Source organism: Acanthaster planci, linkage group LG09 (genome assembly GCF_054643075.1).
Source record: "Acanthaster planci isolate LZ-2023a linkage group LG09, COTS_SCS, whole genome shotgun sequence".
Classification (NCBI taxonomy): domain Eukaryota; kingdom Metazoa; phylum Echinodermata; class Asteroidea; order Valvatida; family Acanthasteridae; genus Acanthaster; species Acanthaster planci.
Window position 1 is genome coordinate 8,081,606 of NC_141785.1, and position 19,434 is coordinate 8,101,039.

The 19,434-nt window shown below is 43.4% G+C and overlaps 1 protein-coding gene across 1 annotated transcript; it reads right to left on the minus strand.

The window, feature by feature from the left end:
• Positions 1-1,173: 1,173 nt before the first annotated feature.
• Positions 1,174-16,941, minus strand: LOC147798080 (matrix metalloproteinase-16-like). The gene is made up of 8 exons (XM_087141568.1): positions 16,547-16,941; positions 12,753-13,024; positions 11,068-11,348; positions 9,856-10,014; positions 7,586-7,746; positions 6,319-6,487; positions 5,584-5,850; positions 1,174-4,409 (listed from the first exon to the last, which is right to left on the minus strand). The coding sequence occupies exons 1-8, from the start codon at positions 16,733-16,735 to the stop codon at positions 4,177-4,179; spliced, it is 1,731 nt and encodes a 576-aa protein (XP_086997694.1). The 5' UTR covers positions 16,736-16,941; the 3' UTR covers positions 1,174-4,176.
• Positions 16,942-19,434: the final 2,493 nt, after the last annotated feature.

A 19,434-nucleotide genomic window follows, 5' to 3' on the forward strand; every position in this document is an offset into this window, starting at 1 on the left:
AAGGGTGACTGAAAATGTCAAAGAGGGCGCTACATCAGAATAAATACCTGCTACCCTTTCTTCTTGTAACGTTGCTGACGCGTGGTCATGCCAACCTGTGTTTGGCTAAATGTTGCAATCGTCATATTGCCAAACTCATAAGTCATTTAGAATTACTTTAATTGAACTTACTGTGGGCATCAACAAGGTTTTTTGCAAGGCGTGGTTTTAAATCTAATCACAAATATTTCTCAATAAAAGTATTATTTATTTTAATTGTTACTTTAAATAATATAGGGAGACATGAAATGACACTTTCTTTGCTTAAATACCTCCTTTGAAGCATTAACAGGGAGAAACTTCAACATGTTGGTTTTTCTGCTGATAAATATATTTCCATATTCATGAGCCAAACCGTGACGCATCCAAGGCAGAACAGCAGTGTCTCCGTATAGCTCTGTGAACATATGTATATCACACATTTTTACATTTGCTTTGAGTAACATGTAGTTCTATCTTTTACTTGTTTATCGTGTTGAATAAACTGTTTGAACAATAGACAGGGCTAATATTTCTTCAAAACTTTGTTCGTAGCTAATTTTGAAGGACAATTTCCTTGTATTTTTTCATACGTTCTTTTGACGAGGAGTACCTTGTGTGACAAAAGCAAAATAGCGCCCTCAAAAGAGTATTGATGAAGGACTTTCTTCGAATGGGAAACTACCTCCTTCTTGTCGGTTTTAATAAAAAGAAGTTTCAACGACGTGTTTGCATTTTTTATAACAAATAGTAATTTGTATAAAAACAAGTTGAGCTGTATTTCCCAAAAAAAGTTACTACAAAAACTAGTACTAAGAAGAAATGTTTTTCCATTTTAAAAAAATGGAAATTTAATGATCCGTGTCAGTGGGGCAGATGGCGTTGAAGTCGAGATCGCGCCGCCGTTTAGACACTGGCGTAGTATCTTCTAAATCTCTGTTCGGTTTAAGGTTTTAGCTTCATTTTTTCCATTGGCTTCCTTCTTTTTTTATCCCACGACTTCCAAAGTTAGCTCATCACTCGGTTCAGTCTCTAATCACATATCTAGATGCTCATGTAATTCAAGGAGTCCAGCTTCTACAAAATAATGAAGTATGTAATGTAGGCATGATATGAAAATGAAGGACAGTCGCAGAATGACATGAAAACTACTCGTGTCTTTTTTCTTCGCACAAAAAACTTTATTTACGTGCGAATTCAGCAAAAACGTAACCGTCAAAAGGAACAAGCAAAGGGAAGAAGCCAATTTCATTATCCACGAATAATGCCCGGCTTATTGGGAGGAAGAAAACGTGATTTTTAAATCCGTTTACAAGCCAGTGACGAATATGAATTTCAACTGCAGTGCAAAAGAGACGACCATTCTTTCAGAACATGGCTATGTACAACCGTCTTTCTTTGGCTGTACAGTACATTCATATATATATAATCACTATTAACAATATTATAACCGTGACATCCAAGTCAATATGAGTTTGTAAATAGATGCCTCTTTTCTTACATTTACATGAAACATAACTACAATTAGGTAATACTCATTGATTATATCGAACAACTTTTTGTCGTTCTTTAATTTTTAACAGTTTGCAAGCTGGATAATTTCTTTCCAAATCTTTAAAAATCGAGAAATAATTTCTGATTTGACCTGTCATATTGATTTCATGGTGTTAGTAGTGATGAACTGAATACTCAACTTATATAAAACGTGTATTTACAAATAAATGTAAGGCGCATAGTCAAATAATGAAAAAAAATTCAGAAATTCTTCTCGAGATGGAAAAATGTTTATAGACTATGCATAGTTGATGAGTGTCGGCGTCTGCTCGTATACTCTTGTCCAAAGAAAGCGTCGTAATACCGTGTATAAAAAGGTTCTTTTTCGATCTATAATCCCCGCTCTTTGTGGGTTAAAATAAGTCAAAAAAGAAGGAAAATGACGATTTAGTGGCATACTCTAGTAATCCCGAACAGGTCCATTTATCGGTGGAATTTGAATTTTAGGGGTCGGACTGACGCAGTGAAGGAAAGCTCAAATTCAGCCCATGACAAATCGACGTCTCTCGTATCCTGCATGCTGGCGCGAACCGTGTTTGTTTATAAAATTAAGTAACAGTGCAATTATTGTTTTACATACTCTTTGTTGTATGAGCGAGTCACAGGTAAATCAATGTATAGGTGCATGTAGGTCTATTTTAAAATACGTGCAAGTTGAATTCTTTAGTTATAAGTATAGATTTGCTGTAGTACACGTATTTTTGCTCACTTCGTATTTCTGTTTATACAATATAATTGTGATCCAGCACAGGTATTTCACAGAAGAAGCAAATAAATAGCGAAAACCACCTACAGAATGGGCACGCTGGAAATAAGGTGGGTTTTCCCACTAGTTCTTGTTACTGGCGAGGATAGGAGGCCACGTGACCGGCATATTACTTCCTTCAAGCCGCAAGGTGAATCCTTAAGCCAAAGGTACAATCTCATGAAGCTCTATGGGTGAGCAAATTGTGTATATACGTTGCATTGACGACACCTTGCTTGAGTACCAAAATAACAAAATTTTCACATGCAGTTGTCAAGCCGCCCCACCTCATTAAATTCGATTTCGTACATCGCATGTGCGGGACTACAGCCGGGATAACGATTTTTATCACGGTCATGGGATGAGAGGTACCGCACATAGTGTGCACCGATAACCTGGGCCGTTTTCCAATACTCAACTTCGGCTCCGTCTCAGGCTTCAACTGTTTTTTTTTAACTAGCTGACGTTGAAGCTGTAAACGCAGTAATTAGTTTAATAGTGCCACAAAACATCAAATAAGATGCAAGAGAGCCAGAAATTACAGTAATTTAATTTAGTTTAAACGCTTCAGGCCCACAATCGGGGATTGGTTTTGGGAACGAAGCCTGAGACGGAGCCCAAGTCGAGTATTGGAAAAGGGTCCTGGATATACTTGCTCGTCACCTTTTGAGCCGGTTGGTCACTCGACTTTCATCAGTAGCTATTACTAATGTCCCAGTAAATTGCAATGAGTGGGCATGGTGACTGTTTAATACACTACGCACAGTAGACGACACAGCTATCGACGCATGTCCACGCCAGCAATGGAGATTGGTGGCTTCTCCAAATTTCGTTGTCGAGCAGAAGTGCGCATGCGCGCGTTTTGTAGCCAATACGAACTTACTGATTTGTGGTTTGCTTTTCACAGTCGTCACCAAAGCCTTCTTTTTTAAAATATCAACTTTTTAAAAGCTTTCGCGAAGCGTCATTGAGAAATTCATCGCCGTTTGATATGAAAACCATTTGGGATGTCTGCAAGGTGAGCCAGGTGAATTAGGCCCAACCGGACATCAAAGCACTGTAAAATAGAACACAGAAATTGACTCCTCGTATGTACATTCTAAATTATAAAAATGACCAAAAGTACCGATCGTGTCGGGATATTTGGAAACTATCTGGCCTCGAGCAATACTGGCATACCAGTAGGCCTAATGACGAATCACAGCCCGCGTCGCCGGCGTGTTCGCTCGTCCTCCACAACCGAGGCCTAAAGGCCGGTTCATACTTCTGGCAAATTGCGAAAGCGAAGCGGATGTGACGTCACGAAAGATTTGCAGCGAAATTTCGCTCCGGCGAGTTAAAATGCGTTCAACTTTTAAGAATTTGCAGTGCCATTATTTGATCTGACGTCACAAATTTGCGTCCGTTTTCGCTTCCGCGTGAAGTATGAACCGGCCTTCAAAGGCTAGGAGGGGGCAAATTTTGCGCTTCACGGATTATGGGAAAGAAATACGTCACAGGTGTGGGCACGCAAAGCATTGCGGGTTGCTGTCCTGACACGCATGTATTTTCAGTTGGCACTTGGTAATTATGCGCACCTGGAATTGTCGACCCGTGTAATTGTTTATTTATTAACTCTGTCTAATGAGTGCTCGACAAAAGGTACGTCATGCATTTGCCCTTCCCAATGGGGCAGTGTGTGACGGGCGAACGCAGGCGAGGTGGCCTTTAAATGTCTACAAAGGCGCGTAAACACCGTCCTCCTCAGCCACGCACGGAATCCATGCTTTCACATATTTGCTTGGTTATTAAGGCAACTAGAAACACGTCTTATGTACAGTAAAATGTCGTTGTGTTAGTGTTCAGGGTGTGGTGTTATTTTATTGCAGCAGCAACAGTTGACACGTTGCTGTCGAGACTGCCACCATGGTGGGCACCAGTGCCCAGTTGCGAGCGGTCCTGCTGGAAGTCTGGCCGTTGTCCATTTCGTTTTCCAGTTGTAGTCGGCCGCACCCAAAGAATTGCCGGTCAAATCGGAAGGAGCCGGGCTCGAGCCGGTAGCCATTCCAGTGGAACTGTCGATATTCGTTCCCAGACACAAAGAAAACTGAATCTGTACAAGTGAATAGGAAGCCCGAAAGATTTTTGGTATCACTAAGAAGAAGAATTACGAAACACCCGTTCATGCCTTCAAGATCTACCCCTGCTCTATCCCAGTGATACACGTGCCTTTCTGCAAAACAGCTGCAGACGCCTTGCAGGAATAATACGGGCGATTCACGATAGTGCGCCTGCAAGAGTTTGCAACACGTTGACCAATCACAGTGCGCGAAATCTGTTGACCCAATGCGCGTTTGGAAAGGGCCGACAGATTCGCGCAATGTGATTGCTCACAGTCTTGGAGGCACTTATTGCGAATCGCCCGTATTATAAATAAAATGTCGCTCACAACTCGCATTGTGCCGTTTACGGTGTGCGTTTCGAGTCCAACTGACTAACGAAGCCCAGCTGCATCTAGCCCAGGACTCCATGTTGTTCTGAAAATTACGACGAACCTCACTGCACTCGAAATTTTCCACATAAACTCGCAGTGAAGTCGAACTGCACGTCGGACTGCATGTATTCCATAGCGCCGCGAATGGATGCAAGTTTGAAACTCTGTAATGGTGAAATCACCATTGTTGCTATTCATGGATACGCAAGTGACTATTGGTCCGTGGAGCCTTTATTTCGAAATAGGAGTTTTTGAATTTTTAAAACAGGTATTTGTGCCAAAACATTGCTTGGAAATCCACTTTGAGCAGAAGCAAACCCTAATCGGTTGATTAAAAGAGCCATGCATTTCATGCTCGATCGTGAACCAGCGAAATGCCGTACAAAGGCAGCAACCGTTGCTAAGAGCTGTATATTCTGCAACTAGACTGATTGTTCATTATATGTGCAGTACAGCATGCAGCTATTGTGTGCTAATTGTTTAATGCATGTAGGCTGACGCTGTTCTCTTTCAACCATTAAGGCTTTGCGTGATAGCCATCTCTAAGTAGGGCAGTTCTTTTATTCCGCACGGAAACCTCCTTTGTGCCTACCCGGTGGAACAAAAGCCCTGGCCTACAAGATGGCAGCCATGCAAACCCTCTAATGGTGCACTCATGTCGCAACTCTATCCACAAAACAGTTCTGCCATTGCTTGGAAAAATTGGGCCTTCCTTGGTCTCGTTCCAGGCGGGTTCTGTCTCTATTCCTAGCATGCAGAGTGACGCATTTGCGAAACTTTAAATCCCACCTACCCTCAGCAAAGAAGGCAGCGTCGAATCCGGGTTTCAGCTCCCACGACCACTTGCTGAGGGGCTGCGGGTAGCCGGGATCTACCCGGCCGTCTTCGTCGTTCAGCCGCCAGTATTGCGTGTCACGGAATAGGTACACCAGGTTGTTCGCGTTGGGCACGATCACCGCCGCGTCGATGTAAGTCGGAAACCTGCCTCGCCGGAAGAGCCGACCGAGTCTCCCCCGCCGTTTGAAGGTCCCACCCGTCGTGAAATCGAAATATTCAGTCCCTACAATAAAAAAGATGTATATATAAACTCGTGAATAGTCTGTTAGACTGAAACGTCCTCGTAACCGTTTTTTAACCTGCATGGTTCAAGTGATTACGTATTTCTTCTTAATTGGGGAGGTTGTGGGCAAAATTTTAGAGGAAAACTAAAAGCACTGGCTTATAAAGAATGCCCTTTTCATTTCTGTTATTCAAGTAACCAGAAAAAATACTCAATACTGTGGGAAATCATCTAGCAGAAAGTAAGAAAATGTTTGAATCTATTTCGGTGAGTTTTGCTGAATTTCTCGAATATAGTTCTGGCAAAGACTGGCAGGTAGAATGGGTGATTGCCTTTGGTATGCCCCGTAAACAGGAAAAATAACAGAAGGAAGTGCTTTTCTTTAGGGGAGAAGCGAGGGTTCCCGCCTTCCCTTTATGCTATTATATGCTTTCAAAGTGGTCAGGTTCTCGGCGGACACGATCATACCTCTAAAGAACCTAAAGCTGCCATCAGTCCGCCTGTAGGCGGCATCTATTATTGTCAGGGGCTGGCCTCTGCTCGACGTGGCCCTGAAGACATCGCTGAACTTTTTAGGATATCCCTGAGGCACCGAGTACGACCCTCCGTCGAAGACGATGCGCCAAAACGCATTGTTCTGCATGAAATCAAGTTACCGGCATGCTGCTGTTATAGAGTGACGGGGAATAGGGGTCGAAACACTGTGCAAAACTCTAGGTGGAACTCTAGGAGGCGCTATTATGGCCACGAGTGCTAAGTTCCAGGATGTGATGACTTAGCAAACCGACATTCAGAAGTCAGTTAGCAGCGAATATCAAGTCGATACCGCCCAAGAGGAAACTTTTAGTTCAGTCTAGTTTGGCGGTCCAACGCCGTTGTTCGTGAACATCCGGGTGTTTTTGGATGTGCAAAATGGAATGGGGTAAATAACATTCTGACGTATATGACAAAAATTCACACTCCCCGTCTAAACCTGATTTGCCCTAAAAAGCGGACACCAACATCTATTTGCCTGAAAACAATGACGTTTATAAATATTATGCTGTTCGTCATTTGACACTGTGGTGGCTTCTTGACGGTGACCTATCGAAAAGGTTCTCCATGCAGTCTGGAACGGACTAAGGGCTGAATTCCGGTACATAGGCACAAGTGAAGAACACAGAAACGCGAATTTAGAATTCTAAGGACGCATGTCAGTCATGCCTTACAACTGGTCAAACCTTTGCAACATGTTATAAATGAGAAATTCCTTCCAGGTGACTTGACGTGCGCGGTTGCTCACAGCTCCATGGTTAAATATTGACCATGTTGTAACTATGGAGCTAACTTACGTCATGAGCCGTTGTTTTATCAGGAAACCGATTGCCAGTTGTTGATGTTGTTTTTCCCGTCTTCCACTTAATATGGGACGGCCATTTTGCAAGAAAACTATTTATGGCTTTTAACAAACAAAATTATCGTATTTTTCGTAAATGGGATTTAAAGCATTTCTCTTGGAGTATTTTCACGGCGTCCTGTTCAGATCTAAAAAAGATTTTCATACATCTCTGATTATGAAGCAAACAATCGCAATTTTTTTACTATGCACAATGAATATCGTTCAAAAAGAAAATCCCAAATCTGCACCTATGTACCGGAACTCGCTCTAAGATCGGGCAGGATTGCTGTGCGTTTCCGATGGATAGCTTGAATCGTCCCCTCATGCGCCAAACTAGCTGCAGAACGTGAAACTTACCCCGAATGCGAGGAATTCGTTTGGCGAGACGGTCATGACCGCCCTCGCACGGATATTGCAGGTGGGTGTAGTTGGGTAGGACGGCCGACCCGGCGGGCTAGGGCTGCCTGGTCTGGGTGGTGAAGGCCTAGGATCAGTCGGAGGGGGGCCTCTTCTCGGACCTTGCAGCAGAGAAAAGAAATATACTGTTTATCTTATCCCTTTGTAAAAAACAAATACCAACATGCGCACTGAGTTCTTCAGAAATATACTGCAGTGATGTTACGCGCTTATGCTCCACTTCAAAATATTTACAGAATGCATTTCGAAGCATGCATTGTACATTTAATGTACCCTGAACGTGGCACGGCCCCCAACGCGGCGCACAAGTAGCGAAATTTCATCAAACATCCAATATTCTGATTGTTAAATCTCTATTACACCGTACCTGCTACAGAGTTTGGACGAAATTTTTATTTCCGCCTGATTATCCAATTTTTGTCTGACATGCGAAATGAACTCTTTGAAAATGTGCCCAAACTAGAAAAAGAATTTTCGGACAAACTTGTGGATGGTAATTTGAGTGGCAGAAATGATGTTTCACAAGAATTAATCAATACCTGGGATTTTCTGAGATTGTTTCAACTGCGCCACTTTAGAGAACACTCTGCTGAATTCGAGCCCAATTTCCGGACGCTGACGGTTTCGAACGAAATTTCAAGAACTGAAACTGTCCATAAGGGCTTAACACCAAGTATCATGAAAGGAATGGTACCAGTTTATAGCCAAATGAGTTTCAAATTTTTCTGAAAAAGAGGTTTGGCAGCACTGTATGGGGGAAAGTCAAGTGAACGCTGAAGTGCGCCACATTAGGGGACTCTACTACACACATATACTTGAAAATTTGGGGAACGCTGATTGAGCGGTTCCGCAAACAGAAACAGTACAAGGTCCCTGTCACCTCGATAGCTTACTTTCATGGAAAGGTTTTCATCCGGAGACATCTGGAAATTATCCAGCTACTTATCATACTTGACAATTTTGAGCAGTTATTTGAAAGACGAATTCTAGCGAGCTTTTTTTAGTGGTCGGTAGTTTGCCCGGTTCCGTAAATATTTGCCGGTTCTGTAAACCGAGCCATCTTTACGGTAGGTCTTATTTCTCCGACACAGGACGATTCGTGCGCTGCATGCACACTTAAAGCGCGCATTGCAACGTAATCTAAAACTCTTCAAGTCAACTGTATAGAGAATGAATCAAGTCCCCAGCAATTTTGTCGTTCTGAAATTAAAGCCCATTTTATCTGAATAGTGGAACTGGCTAAATTGCAGAACTAGACGATCAACTTGCACCATATTGCAAAACTAGCATGAGCGTACACTGGGTTGAAATGGCGTCTTTACAGAATTTTGTGAAGGAAGCACAGTGTCACAAAGCCTTGTGGGTAACTTACTTCCGTAATCAAAGCGCGCACATCCTATGCACACGTATCAACCCGCACGTGGAAACGTTGCTCCTTATTATTATTATTTAAATAAAATTAGTTCTACCATAGACCTGGATGATAAGGAAAGGGGTCTATGGTTCTACGTAACGGCGATTCGGAACAATTAGGCCCTACTCGGTGTGCAGTCCGAACAATTCAGCCTAACCCTGCGCCTAGGCGGTCACATGGTGGGCAGGGAAGCTTCATTTATTTTTTTTAAACAGCACCATGGCGCAACCCAGAGTGAACACAGGCTATAGGGACGTAAAATGCAACATTTCGTTTACGGGGAGATTCCACGAGGCAAGAAGGCTAGTTTCCTCTTAAGACTGGCAATAAAACCATTTTCCCATGGGAAAGTACAGGGTGTATCCCATGATTCTTGTATCGTGGGAAATGAATTATCGACGTTTCACTTATAATTCATATTTATGCACGCATGCGCATAAATGGCCTCGGTGGCAAGAAGTGTGAGCGAACAACAAATCGATCTATTCGTGAACATACGAAAACAAGCAGTCTGAACTCAGCCATGGTTCTCGTTTGGTAAAAAAATACTCGGCCTGCCAAAGAGGGCGCTGTGCAGTCTGGAATGGACCAGCAGTACACGCTGGTTCCGTAGCCAAGACGCTCAGAGGAAATCAGCTGAAACTTGATCATTTTCCACTGCCGGTTCGATACAAGCTGAGTGTTCGAAGAGAAAAGTTCATATTTCAGCAGGTTTAGCTACTGAATTACTGGGGTGCTGCCACGCACAACCCCCTAAAGGTTTGGGCACGCAGTATTAAGTAGCGTCACGTCTTACCGTACAGTCGCTGTATCCCACGAATGTCGTCCCTGTGGAGTTGGATTCCGTGCCTGTAACCCTGGTAGATCGGAGCCATCATGGAGTTCTCGACCTCCGAGTGACCCAGGCCGAGACTGTGACCTAGCTCATGAGCAGCGACCATAAACAGGTTGGTACCTACAAATTATAAACAGTACAGAGTACGGTGGAATCAACTACCATTTAGCTCGCTTGTACCACATCGTGGATAACAAATGGACCAGTATTAATGCATGTTTTCGGACGTCGGCATATAATCTCCATTTTGGCTTCAGGATTCGGTTTTTATGGGTTTGATTCCCTTAGGATGGAACCCACTTTGTTAATTTTTTTAACAAAGTTCCATTTACTTCTACTGCATCATCGTATTGTATGATGTGAGATTAAGCATTGAAGTATTTTCATCTTGTCCTACCAAGAAATCCTTGCTAACCAATTCGACAATAAATAAGTCGATAGCTCCCACCTGGCCCTATTGTTCAAAAACATTTTAATTTAAACTAGCTAACGGCAATGGTTTGTTCAACTTGTCAATGGCTCCAATGGACGTCTCTGAATTTTCTTTTACTCCGGGCAACCACAGTGAACGCCCATGAATTAGTCACGACCTGCATAATATAGACCTTTTTCACCCACGTGACTGGATTGCGTTCAATGTAAACAATACCACCCCGTGTGGACCGCCTCGGCCATGCCGATCGCATATATTTCTACGAGCAGCTTCGACCACGTGCAAGCGCACGTGCGAAAGCTGCACGCTTGACTAGTTTATCTTGAATAGGTAGATTACCATCACAACACATCGCTGTCCAGCAAGATTGTGACATCACAGGAAAAAGGTCTATACAGGGTGGTGATATTAACCGGCAAATCCTCACGCAGCTCACAGACCTCTGTTTTGCGGATAGAAATGGATTATTCCAACCCAGTGGCGGGAGGGCAGAACTTGCCCCCTGACTTTTTTTGTTTGTTTGTTTACAAAGAATACTTCATAGGAAGAAAGTAATCGGTAGAGTTATCAAATAATCTTCCAACACCCCAAGAAAACAACACCATGAAACAGAAGCAAGGATGTCGGCACCATGGATAAGGCTTTTGACTTTTAGTGAGCCCAAAGCCGCATTCGCTTTTGAATCCCCCCTCCTACACACCAAAAGCTGGCTACGCCGCTGGACAAACCATGGTCCGCACCTTGATTTGAGTTGGAGGTGAATCGTTCCCTCTCATCAAAGTGGGCATCCCCGCTAATGGGCTCTCTGCCGGGGAAGAAGGCGTGTGCCAAGATGCCTCCCTGCCCGTCGAAGTCGTAGCCGTCCCCGTGATCGCCGTAGGCGAAGCGGAGGTCGATGTCGGCCTGACCCGAGCGCACCTCGCGGAAGTTGAGGTTGGCCGCCCGGCTCCATAGGTTGAAGGCGCGGGTGACCTCGGAGCGGGTGGTCCGCTGGCCCAGGTCCGGCGTGTAATTGATGAACCTGAGGAGGTACCAGTCAAAGGAGATAGCCATCAATGAGGTAAATGCCCGTAGTAAACAGAACAAAAACAGCAGTGGGAAAGAATGAAGCAACATACCACACAGCTACACCGATAAGCCAAAACAACGACGGCACCAACAGGAAAATAATAGGAACAGTAAACTTAACGGCAGCATCTGCTGGTGGCACTACCGAAGGAAGTTAAGTCAGCAGAAGTGAAACAACATGCAGCAACTTCAACAGCAGCTGCAGTAATGACTGCATCGAAAACAGCAGCAGCAGCTTAACAGCAGCAGCAACTTCACCGGCGTCGAGAAAGGAACAATACAATATAGACAGCCCTTACAAAATCCCCATAGCATCCCCGTGATGCTTTGCGGTCCGCCATCTTGAATGTCAGGCCGTGTCTGAATGGGATGTTGGTGGCTATGGTTTCTTTGATTTTATTTATAGAGCCTGAAAGTAAAAGGTCACGCGGTGAGCTTCCGGAACCCTCGCGTGGTTCGCCTATGAGGATTTTACATGGGGCCGTCCGATCACGTTCGATGTTTGTTGGAAAACCACCCCAGAACACTCATGTTGGAACTTCACCTTTGTCTTTCTGAAGTAATTTTTAGGAAAAGTCACCCGGAGACTGAAAAAAAAAGCGAATTTCATTAACGACTTTTCACGTCCAGTGATATCGTACCTATAGGTCTCCTTTTTCACGCACATTTGTTTTCACTTCCGTGCTCACGTGAAAACGAGATTGTACAACGTTGTGAAGATTTACCTACCTGCAGTCAATGGGTTCCAGATTCACGTAGTTGTTGTCAGCAAAGGTTAAACAAAATATTAGAATCTTTCGTAAAAGTAGATTATTGCTTTAAATTTATTACCTAATAAATTAAAAAAAGTGTGTATTATATTTTGATCTATTTTTATTTCGGCTTCCACAGACTACCATAAAGTTTCAAACTGTAAACGTTCATCTGCGTACGAGACCGCCGCATTGGCCTGTTCTTGATGTATTTTAGATTTTCGGAAGTGATGGGTCAGTTTTTGGCGGGATATTTCTCTCCTAGGTCAGGTAATTTTTCAGTTTCTATAAATTCATATACTAGCAAATATTATCAGAAGCCCTTTTTCGGAGTTGGACTTCTTAAGAAGTAACTGAACGAAAAATAGTAAAAAAATTCTAAAATCTTTGCACGTTATATTTCCTATCCAAGGGTTCCGGAAGCGCGGCATCAAGGGTCAACTTGACCTGTCCTCATTTTAGACTGCGTAAATAACTGCGCGTTTCGGATAATGGCCTGACATAAAAATGGCCACTTGAAGACCCTCTCGAAAAATGAATCATGTCAGTGTCAACAATTCTGCTAACAAAGTAGGTAGGTGATTCATCAAACACGAGCGACTCACTTGTAGGTAATGTCCTTCTTTGGCCACTTATTTCCCGACAAGGAGTAGCGCCTCCTTCGCCTTCGCAGCCGGTCGGCCGGGCTGTTGAAATCCTTGTTGCCGCATCGTGGCCTCCGCATCATGGCGATCGTCGCCTTGTTCAGTCGGCCGGTCACGGGGATGTGGGCTTTGTACTGCATCATGGCGATGGCCCGCTCCACGTTGGCTACCGAGCGCTGGATGCCAACCTCCGGCTCGTCGTCATCGAAGTAGCCATACTGTTTCAAGTATACCTGTAAAAGGGGTTGACCAGAACTTTGTGGTTAAAACTCAGCGGTCGGACTGGTGTCTGGAGCTGGGGTCGAGTCCGTTACAACTAGTCACAAGTCCCTGCAAGTCCATCACAAGTAAAGTCTCGCGCAAAGCCACGTCACATGCTATTGAAATAGAAATTGTGACAAAAGAATTCCTCTGTCATAAGTGTCCTGTCACTTATGATTGGTTTTGTGACTCAGCTTGTAAACTCTTGTGAAAGGACTTACCAATGAACTTGTGAGGGTCTTGTCTACAAAGCTGCTGGTGTCATCAAACCATACAGCTATTGTCAATAACAGACGATCTCAGAATCGACACTCTAGTAACAAACCCAACCGCGAGGTAGTCATTTTCCTTATGAAATAAGGAAAGAACAGTGACTGACCTCGATTCGAAGGTAACTCATTTTTCACAACTGCCTCTTTCAAAAAAAAAAAAAAAAAAAAACGGGTTCTGCCCTTTGTTTCTTGACCAACGCTAGCAGCTCGTAGCGCTTTAGCAAACAAGCAGTCCGAGCTTTGCAATGCACTAGATTACATCCCCCTTAACCACGCCTAACAGCTCCGCCCTACTGGCTTGAGAAACACCCGTTCCATAATAACTACCGGAAAAGGTACATGAAGTTTCTCTAATTGATTTCTGTATGTGTTTTTTTAAGAGATCCTTTCTTGTGTGCATTAAATCAACATTACTTCTGCCAGTAAAAAGGTGGAAACGAAAACGAAGTGTGCACGTATCTGTCATGGTCCTGGAGCAAAATCCTTTCGTAATATTTACGTGACTCGTGTTCAAATCTTCAGTCTCTCCTATATGTCTCCCGAACCACCGCTGCACGCTATCTGGTGAATTTCGTCAGCGCTGCGATGGGGGTTGGGGTTGGAAGCACATTTAAAAATTCAAAGTTCACCTTAGAGTCTCGCCAGTAAGATACGCCCAGTAATATAAATAGATGTCGAGTTCCCGATTGGGTCTTGGGATTGGGGTTACCCAAGCTTATCTCACGGAAGATAAGCAGTATGACGTAAACGGACATTGTAATTACGTAGTAGGGGTACAAGATCAGAGAACATGCTGGTACTTCCGGGTCACATGGAGAAAGTTGAGTTAAAGGTCAGCCTGGTATGTGGCCTTGTTGGCCTTTACAGCGATTAATGACTCGTACTGCAGCGGAGAAAGGGCACGGCTATTTAAAAACAATCGATAGGAAATAACGTCACTGCCAACCCTTGTTATGGCCAGAGGTCTGGTGAGGGGCCTTTCGTCTACCGTGCAAAGCTATTCTCGTTCTAGTGAAAATTCTTGTTGGCCACACTTTACAGTTAAAAATGTCACACGAAACATTGAAAACTTTATAGTAATTTTAATTGGCTCAGCATTTTTCCAGAGTAGGTCGTGAGAAGGCCCATTCTATTGTTAAAATAATTGTGTTAATGATTCTGCTCCATTTTGCCCCAAAAATATGACAAAAAATAATGCACAGTACTTAAATCTTTTTTAACGTAGCAAATATACTTTTATGAGGAAACAATGGCAATAATCAGGGTTGACCAAACATTAATTTGGTTTTTGAATCAAGGGGACTGCTCACACGTCGATCCAACGTGGCGACCCTAAGCTTCGCACGAAAATGAAATAAAACCTTCTAATACCATAACCGCTGCACATCTATTCTTCTTATTTTTTTGGGGTGTTTGTTTGTTTGTTTGTTTGTTTGTTTGTTTGCTTTTTTTTACATTTTCCGAGTTACAGTCTGTACAGCTTAAGCGGAATATAGTTCCTCTGTTGTGTATGGATAGTACCAATTCACCTATAGGACGGCATTTAATTCGAGAGCGACCCCCCCCCCACCGTCGCGTCAAGGATGATTTCACACCACTATGCACACTCCTTATACGAGGCGAAATAGGATGCAAGACGAAGTCACGAAGCCACGTACCAGGTTCAACGTTTACCGAATTGGAAAATCCCCATTGCTTAGTACTGGCCATCCCTGGTGGGGCATAGCACACAGTGTTACAATGATCTCTTTCCATCAAGTTTGATCCTTTCTTTGGTTTTATACATGTGCTGTGCCACTCACACAGAGATTTATTGTGAATTACCATCTAGGGCGCTAATAATAAAGTGACGCCAGGTGAAAACATCCTTGATTGTGTACATACCTACGAAAAACTTGAACGTTAATTTTGGTATGCCTTTCTCCATATTCCGTTTATATTCGATGCATAGTCGAAACTAATACACACACAGTCAGAATGCCCAATTTGGTATGAGCATTTTATTATGTTCTGCATATAAGCAAGGATCAGGTGTCCTGTAGACGGTTGATAATAATCCGATCATTGTGCTCGCTAAGTCACGTGACCTATCGTGGGTATCAAACATCAGCAAACATATCGTCCTCCCATAGACCTAAAAGAGTGTGTCATATAAGTGTCATTTGCTAAATATAAAGTCGACGGTCGGTAAAGTACCCAGACTACTGATGTGCTGAGCACTGCACGAAAATTGGCTTTGTTGTTAGTAAACCACACTTTGCTATAGAAGCTTCGGACACCATGTTTGTTGATGTATGATACCCACTATAGGTCACGTGACTTAGGTCGATCTCTATCGGTTTCTGTTTCTTTCAATGTGTTCTACATAAGTGAACACAGTATGACATATCTGCGCCTAGGGTGGCGTAAAGTGTAGGTGTAATGAATTTATTTTAATACAAACCTCCAAAATTGCAGCTTTGTTCCTCGGTTAAGTTCATTTTCAATGTTTCTTTGACTATTTCAACGGGTATTTTTCTGCCTTTTTGGTTTTTATGCTAATGTATATTTCCAAATTTCTGAGCAAACCTATGATGTCATCCCAGGAAGAAAACCTTAATGTTACAATTGGTTTGTGCCCCCAAACCCCTGAGTCTTTCTTCTTCTTTTTTTATCAAAGATGTTTTCAGTGACTAAATTCTGGATCACAATTTGAAAAAAACCCTATGCACCGAACCATGTGCTCCTGGATGACGTCACAGGAACAGCGCCCTCAGTTGTCCAGAAAAGCGTGAATGACTTTTGAATGTTTGACAAAGTTTACTTGTCGGTGCATTTAACATTATTTAATATTACACAGATCTCAAAAGGCTGCCAATATATTGCAAAAAGAGAATGAAGTTGCAGAAAACTTGTGTTTAAGAAAAATTAATTGTAGCCACAGTTGGAAGGTTCTCTCTGCTTGAAAATGAGGAGTATAGGCGCTCTGGTAAGTTTACTGCTCTGCGGACCTCTTCATGCGGTACGGTCATTTCAGCAAGCTTGGTCATTGCTGTTCTACGCAACGTTGTTTTGAGTATCCCTGGTTTTATCCATTATAAACTCATATCCTCCTCTCCACGACTGCCCAACGTGCCTGGCATACCTTTAATACCTATCCTATAACTGCAATTTCTTTCCCATGAAATATTATGGAGCTAGTTTGGGACCAACCAAATTTGGGACCAGTCAACTCAGACTTACATTTGCCTCTTCGATCTCACCGGGGTCTGTTACATCATCGTCCGAGGAAGCATCAACGGCACTGCCCTCATTCCCGCCGTCTAGCTGCGGGTTAGCTTGTCCAGCCTCCTCGCTGTCGGCCAACAACAGCCCGCACAAAGTGCACCCCAACCCCAGGACCAGTAGCAGACGAAAATTAGATCCGGCCATTCTTGAGAGACAACCAAAAGGATCGGCCCCTGCCGCTCTATTATACTGTCTGTCCCGTCTTCGTCCGTTATCTACTATCCAAGGAATCCAAGATGCGTCGACGGGTAATACAGATCTCAAAAAGGGAGGGAACCCTTGGCTCGAGGTAGAAGTGTCTAGCGGGGAGCGTACGGGGGCGACTCGACGCGGTGTTAGCTTGTGACTCGTACCTACCCCAGTCACTGTGAATAATACCAGCACACAGGAAACCGCGATTATCGCCCAGCCAATCAACGGCCCTGTTTCAAAGAAGCAAAGGAAGATGACGAATCCATGCAAGGGAGATTATTTTGGTCGTAACTTATATTAAATCAAGTAGTGGCTTCTATTTGGTATCTTTTTTTCAAAGGGTTGGGTGAATCGCCGACCAGCCCACGCAATATCGCACGATTTTGTGGAGCTCGAGCGGCCGCGAGTTGGGATCGAAGACGGAGAGTCGGCCTACTTAATGTTGGTGCACTCCACCATGCTTTCGAGGCCAATCCTCGACCCGTCAATGCCGCGCCTTCTTCCCTCTCAACTCCCTCTCAGGGTTCATGTCCCTGTTGTGACGCACTGATTTTTCCGGACTTTTTTTTTCCAAGGTGATGGTGCATGCTGTTACGCAGGGTCTGTCGTTCGGCTCAGAGACATGCTCGTCAGATCCACGTGATTTGAGTGTATCTTGGCATTGAGACGATCGGTGTTTGGACTTCTGGTTCATAATGATTATGAAGCAGATCTCATGCCAGTCAGTAGAGTTCAACGAAAGCAATTTTGGGAAATTTGTTTAACAGCACAGAACCCCCCCCCCGTGTTTTACCCAAGATCTCTCCATCCTTCATTAAATCACCCATTGAAATTCATGTATAATATTGTCCCGAAACTCAGGTAGATAAATGCACGTAAAGATTGTACGCTTCTATACCGAACAGTTGACATGCGGCACTTGTGTTGCGGTGATGCAGGGTAGGTAATATACGGCACAATGTCAAACGGACATTGTCAATGATATTTGTTTCCCGCCTTCCGGTCGGGATGCTGAACTGGTCATATGATTCATTTCCCCCTTTTTTACAGCCTTCACCGCACACACGTGTCTATTTTTGCTTTCCTGGGCTTTCAAAAGCCATAGGAACTTACAAAATTACTATTGCATGCGAAACTTGTAGGCTGATGGATGGCGCCATGTTGTTTTGATGACGTCATATTCTCGATCCCTTTTTTCCTACTGCAGTGAGTTAACATCGATAACAATGCTCCACAGACTAAGCATAAGCTTGCCTGAAAAACCAGATAAATGTAGGTATGTGGTTATATTTCTTGTCATGACCCCGTTGCGGAATGTGAAATCAATTTTATCGGTACTGTGGAAGGGGAATGGTTGTGAAGCATTTCGTGAAACCTGAAGTCGAAATGATACATGTAGTTGGTAACCGGTGCCCATTTTCCGAGGGTGGGTTGCACGTGTGGCATATCGCGTTAACCACCTTTGGTGTATAAAGCCACAGTAGTAGACCGTTTGTACGTGTAGTTGGCGGACGTTGACACGTTTTGAAGTCGTCATGGCTGTAAATGGATCACGGTTGCTGACGTCTGCTAAGCCGGCTTGGCGGAAATTGGCTTAAAGGCATTGTTCAACCGATAATGGTTAAATCATCGTTTGTGTGCACGTTTAAGTAGAGATATAATTTGTGCAACTGTAAAAATTGTGCGAACGATCCCAAACGCCCGAAGCTAAATTTGTTTTTGTAGGAATTTGATAATCAACCCCACCCCCGGTTTTACTCATTGCACTTTTCACTTCAGCGTCAGTGGAACATGCACGACGATCTTGTTAAGAGATTCTTAGGTGCCACCGTGCGTAAAAGAATCAACAAACTTTACCTGAAAGCTGATTAGAAAAATTTACTTTAGTTGTTCAATCAATCGGAGATACAAAAAATAAGGGAATAACCATGTGCTTGGCTGGTCTTAATTAACGTGCGTTTAAGACCGGTTCTGTTTGAGATGGACCAAGCTCATATTTATTCCCATCCATTAATACCGTTTTAGTCAGAGAGTCAAAAGAAGTCAATATACGATAAATTGGCGATGCGATAGAAACGCAAGCGTTTGATAGTCGCTCGTGAACCAGCGAAGTTCAGTCACCAAAGGAGCCTCCATTGCTAGGAAAATTGCGCCCCCTCTTTGTTCAGCTGGATGTTCATACTAGATTAGACTGGATTTAGTTGTAAGGTTTCATAATTCAGAACGAAACATACCGCAAAGTGTACCAACTGCCTTGTTTGACGCGTTTGGCAGAGAGGATCCCGCTTTTTTCTTAATAATAATATCCTATCATAATATTCAACTTAAACGGTCCTTCAGTGGATAGAATCGCACTGATTTAGCAGATGAAAGGAATTTTGTTCCAATTCACCATTTAGCTTTCAATTGTGGGCTTTGCCCTTACATCTATGCGTGTCTTACTCAGTAGCACAGTATACCGTATTATTGCAGAGTTCCGTGAAAAACAATTCACAAGTTTATCCTTGTTGGTAGGGAAATGGATTGAAAAAAATTAAAGGTTGAGGGGTAAAAAGGCCTACCTGGAGTAGATTAACATCTACCCGGTTCAAGTACATCTTTGGAAAATAGATCACCATTTATAAGATCAAAACACGATGTGCATGCTGGCG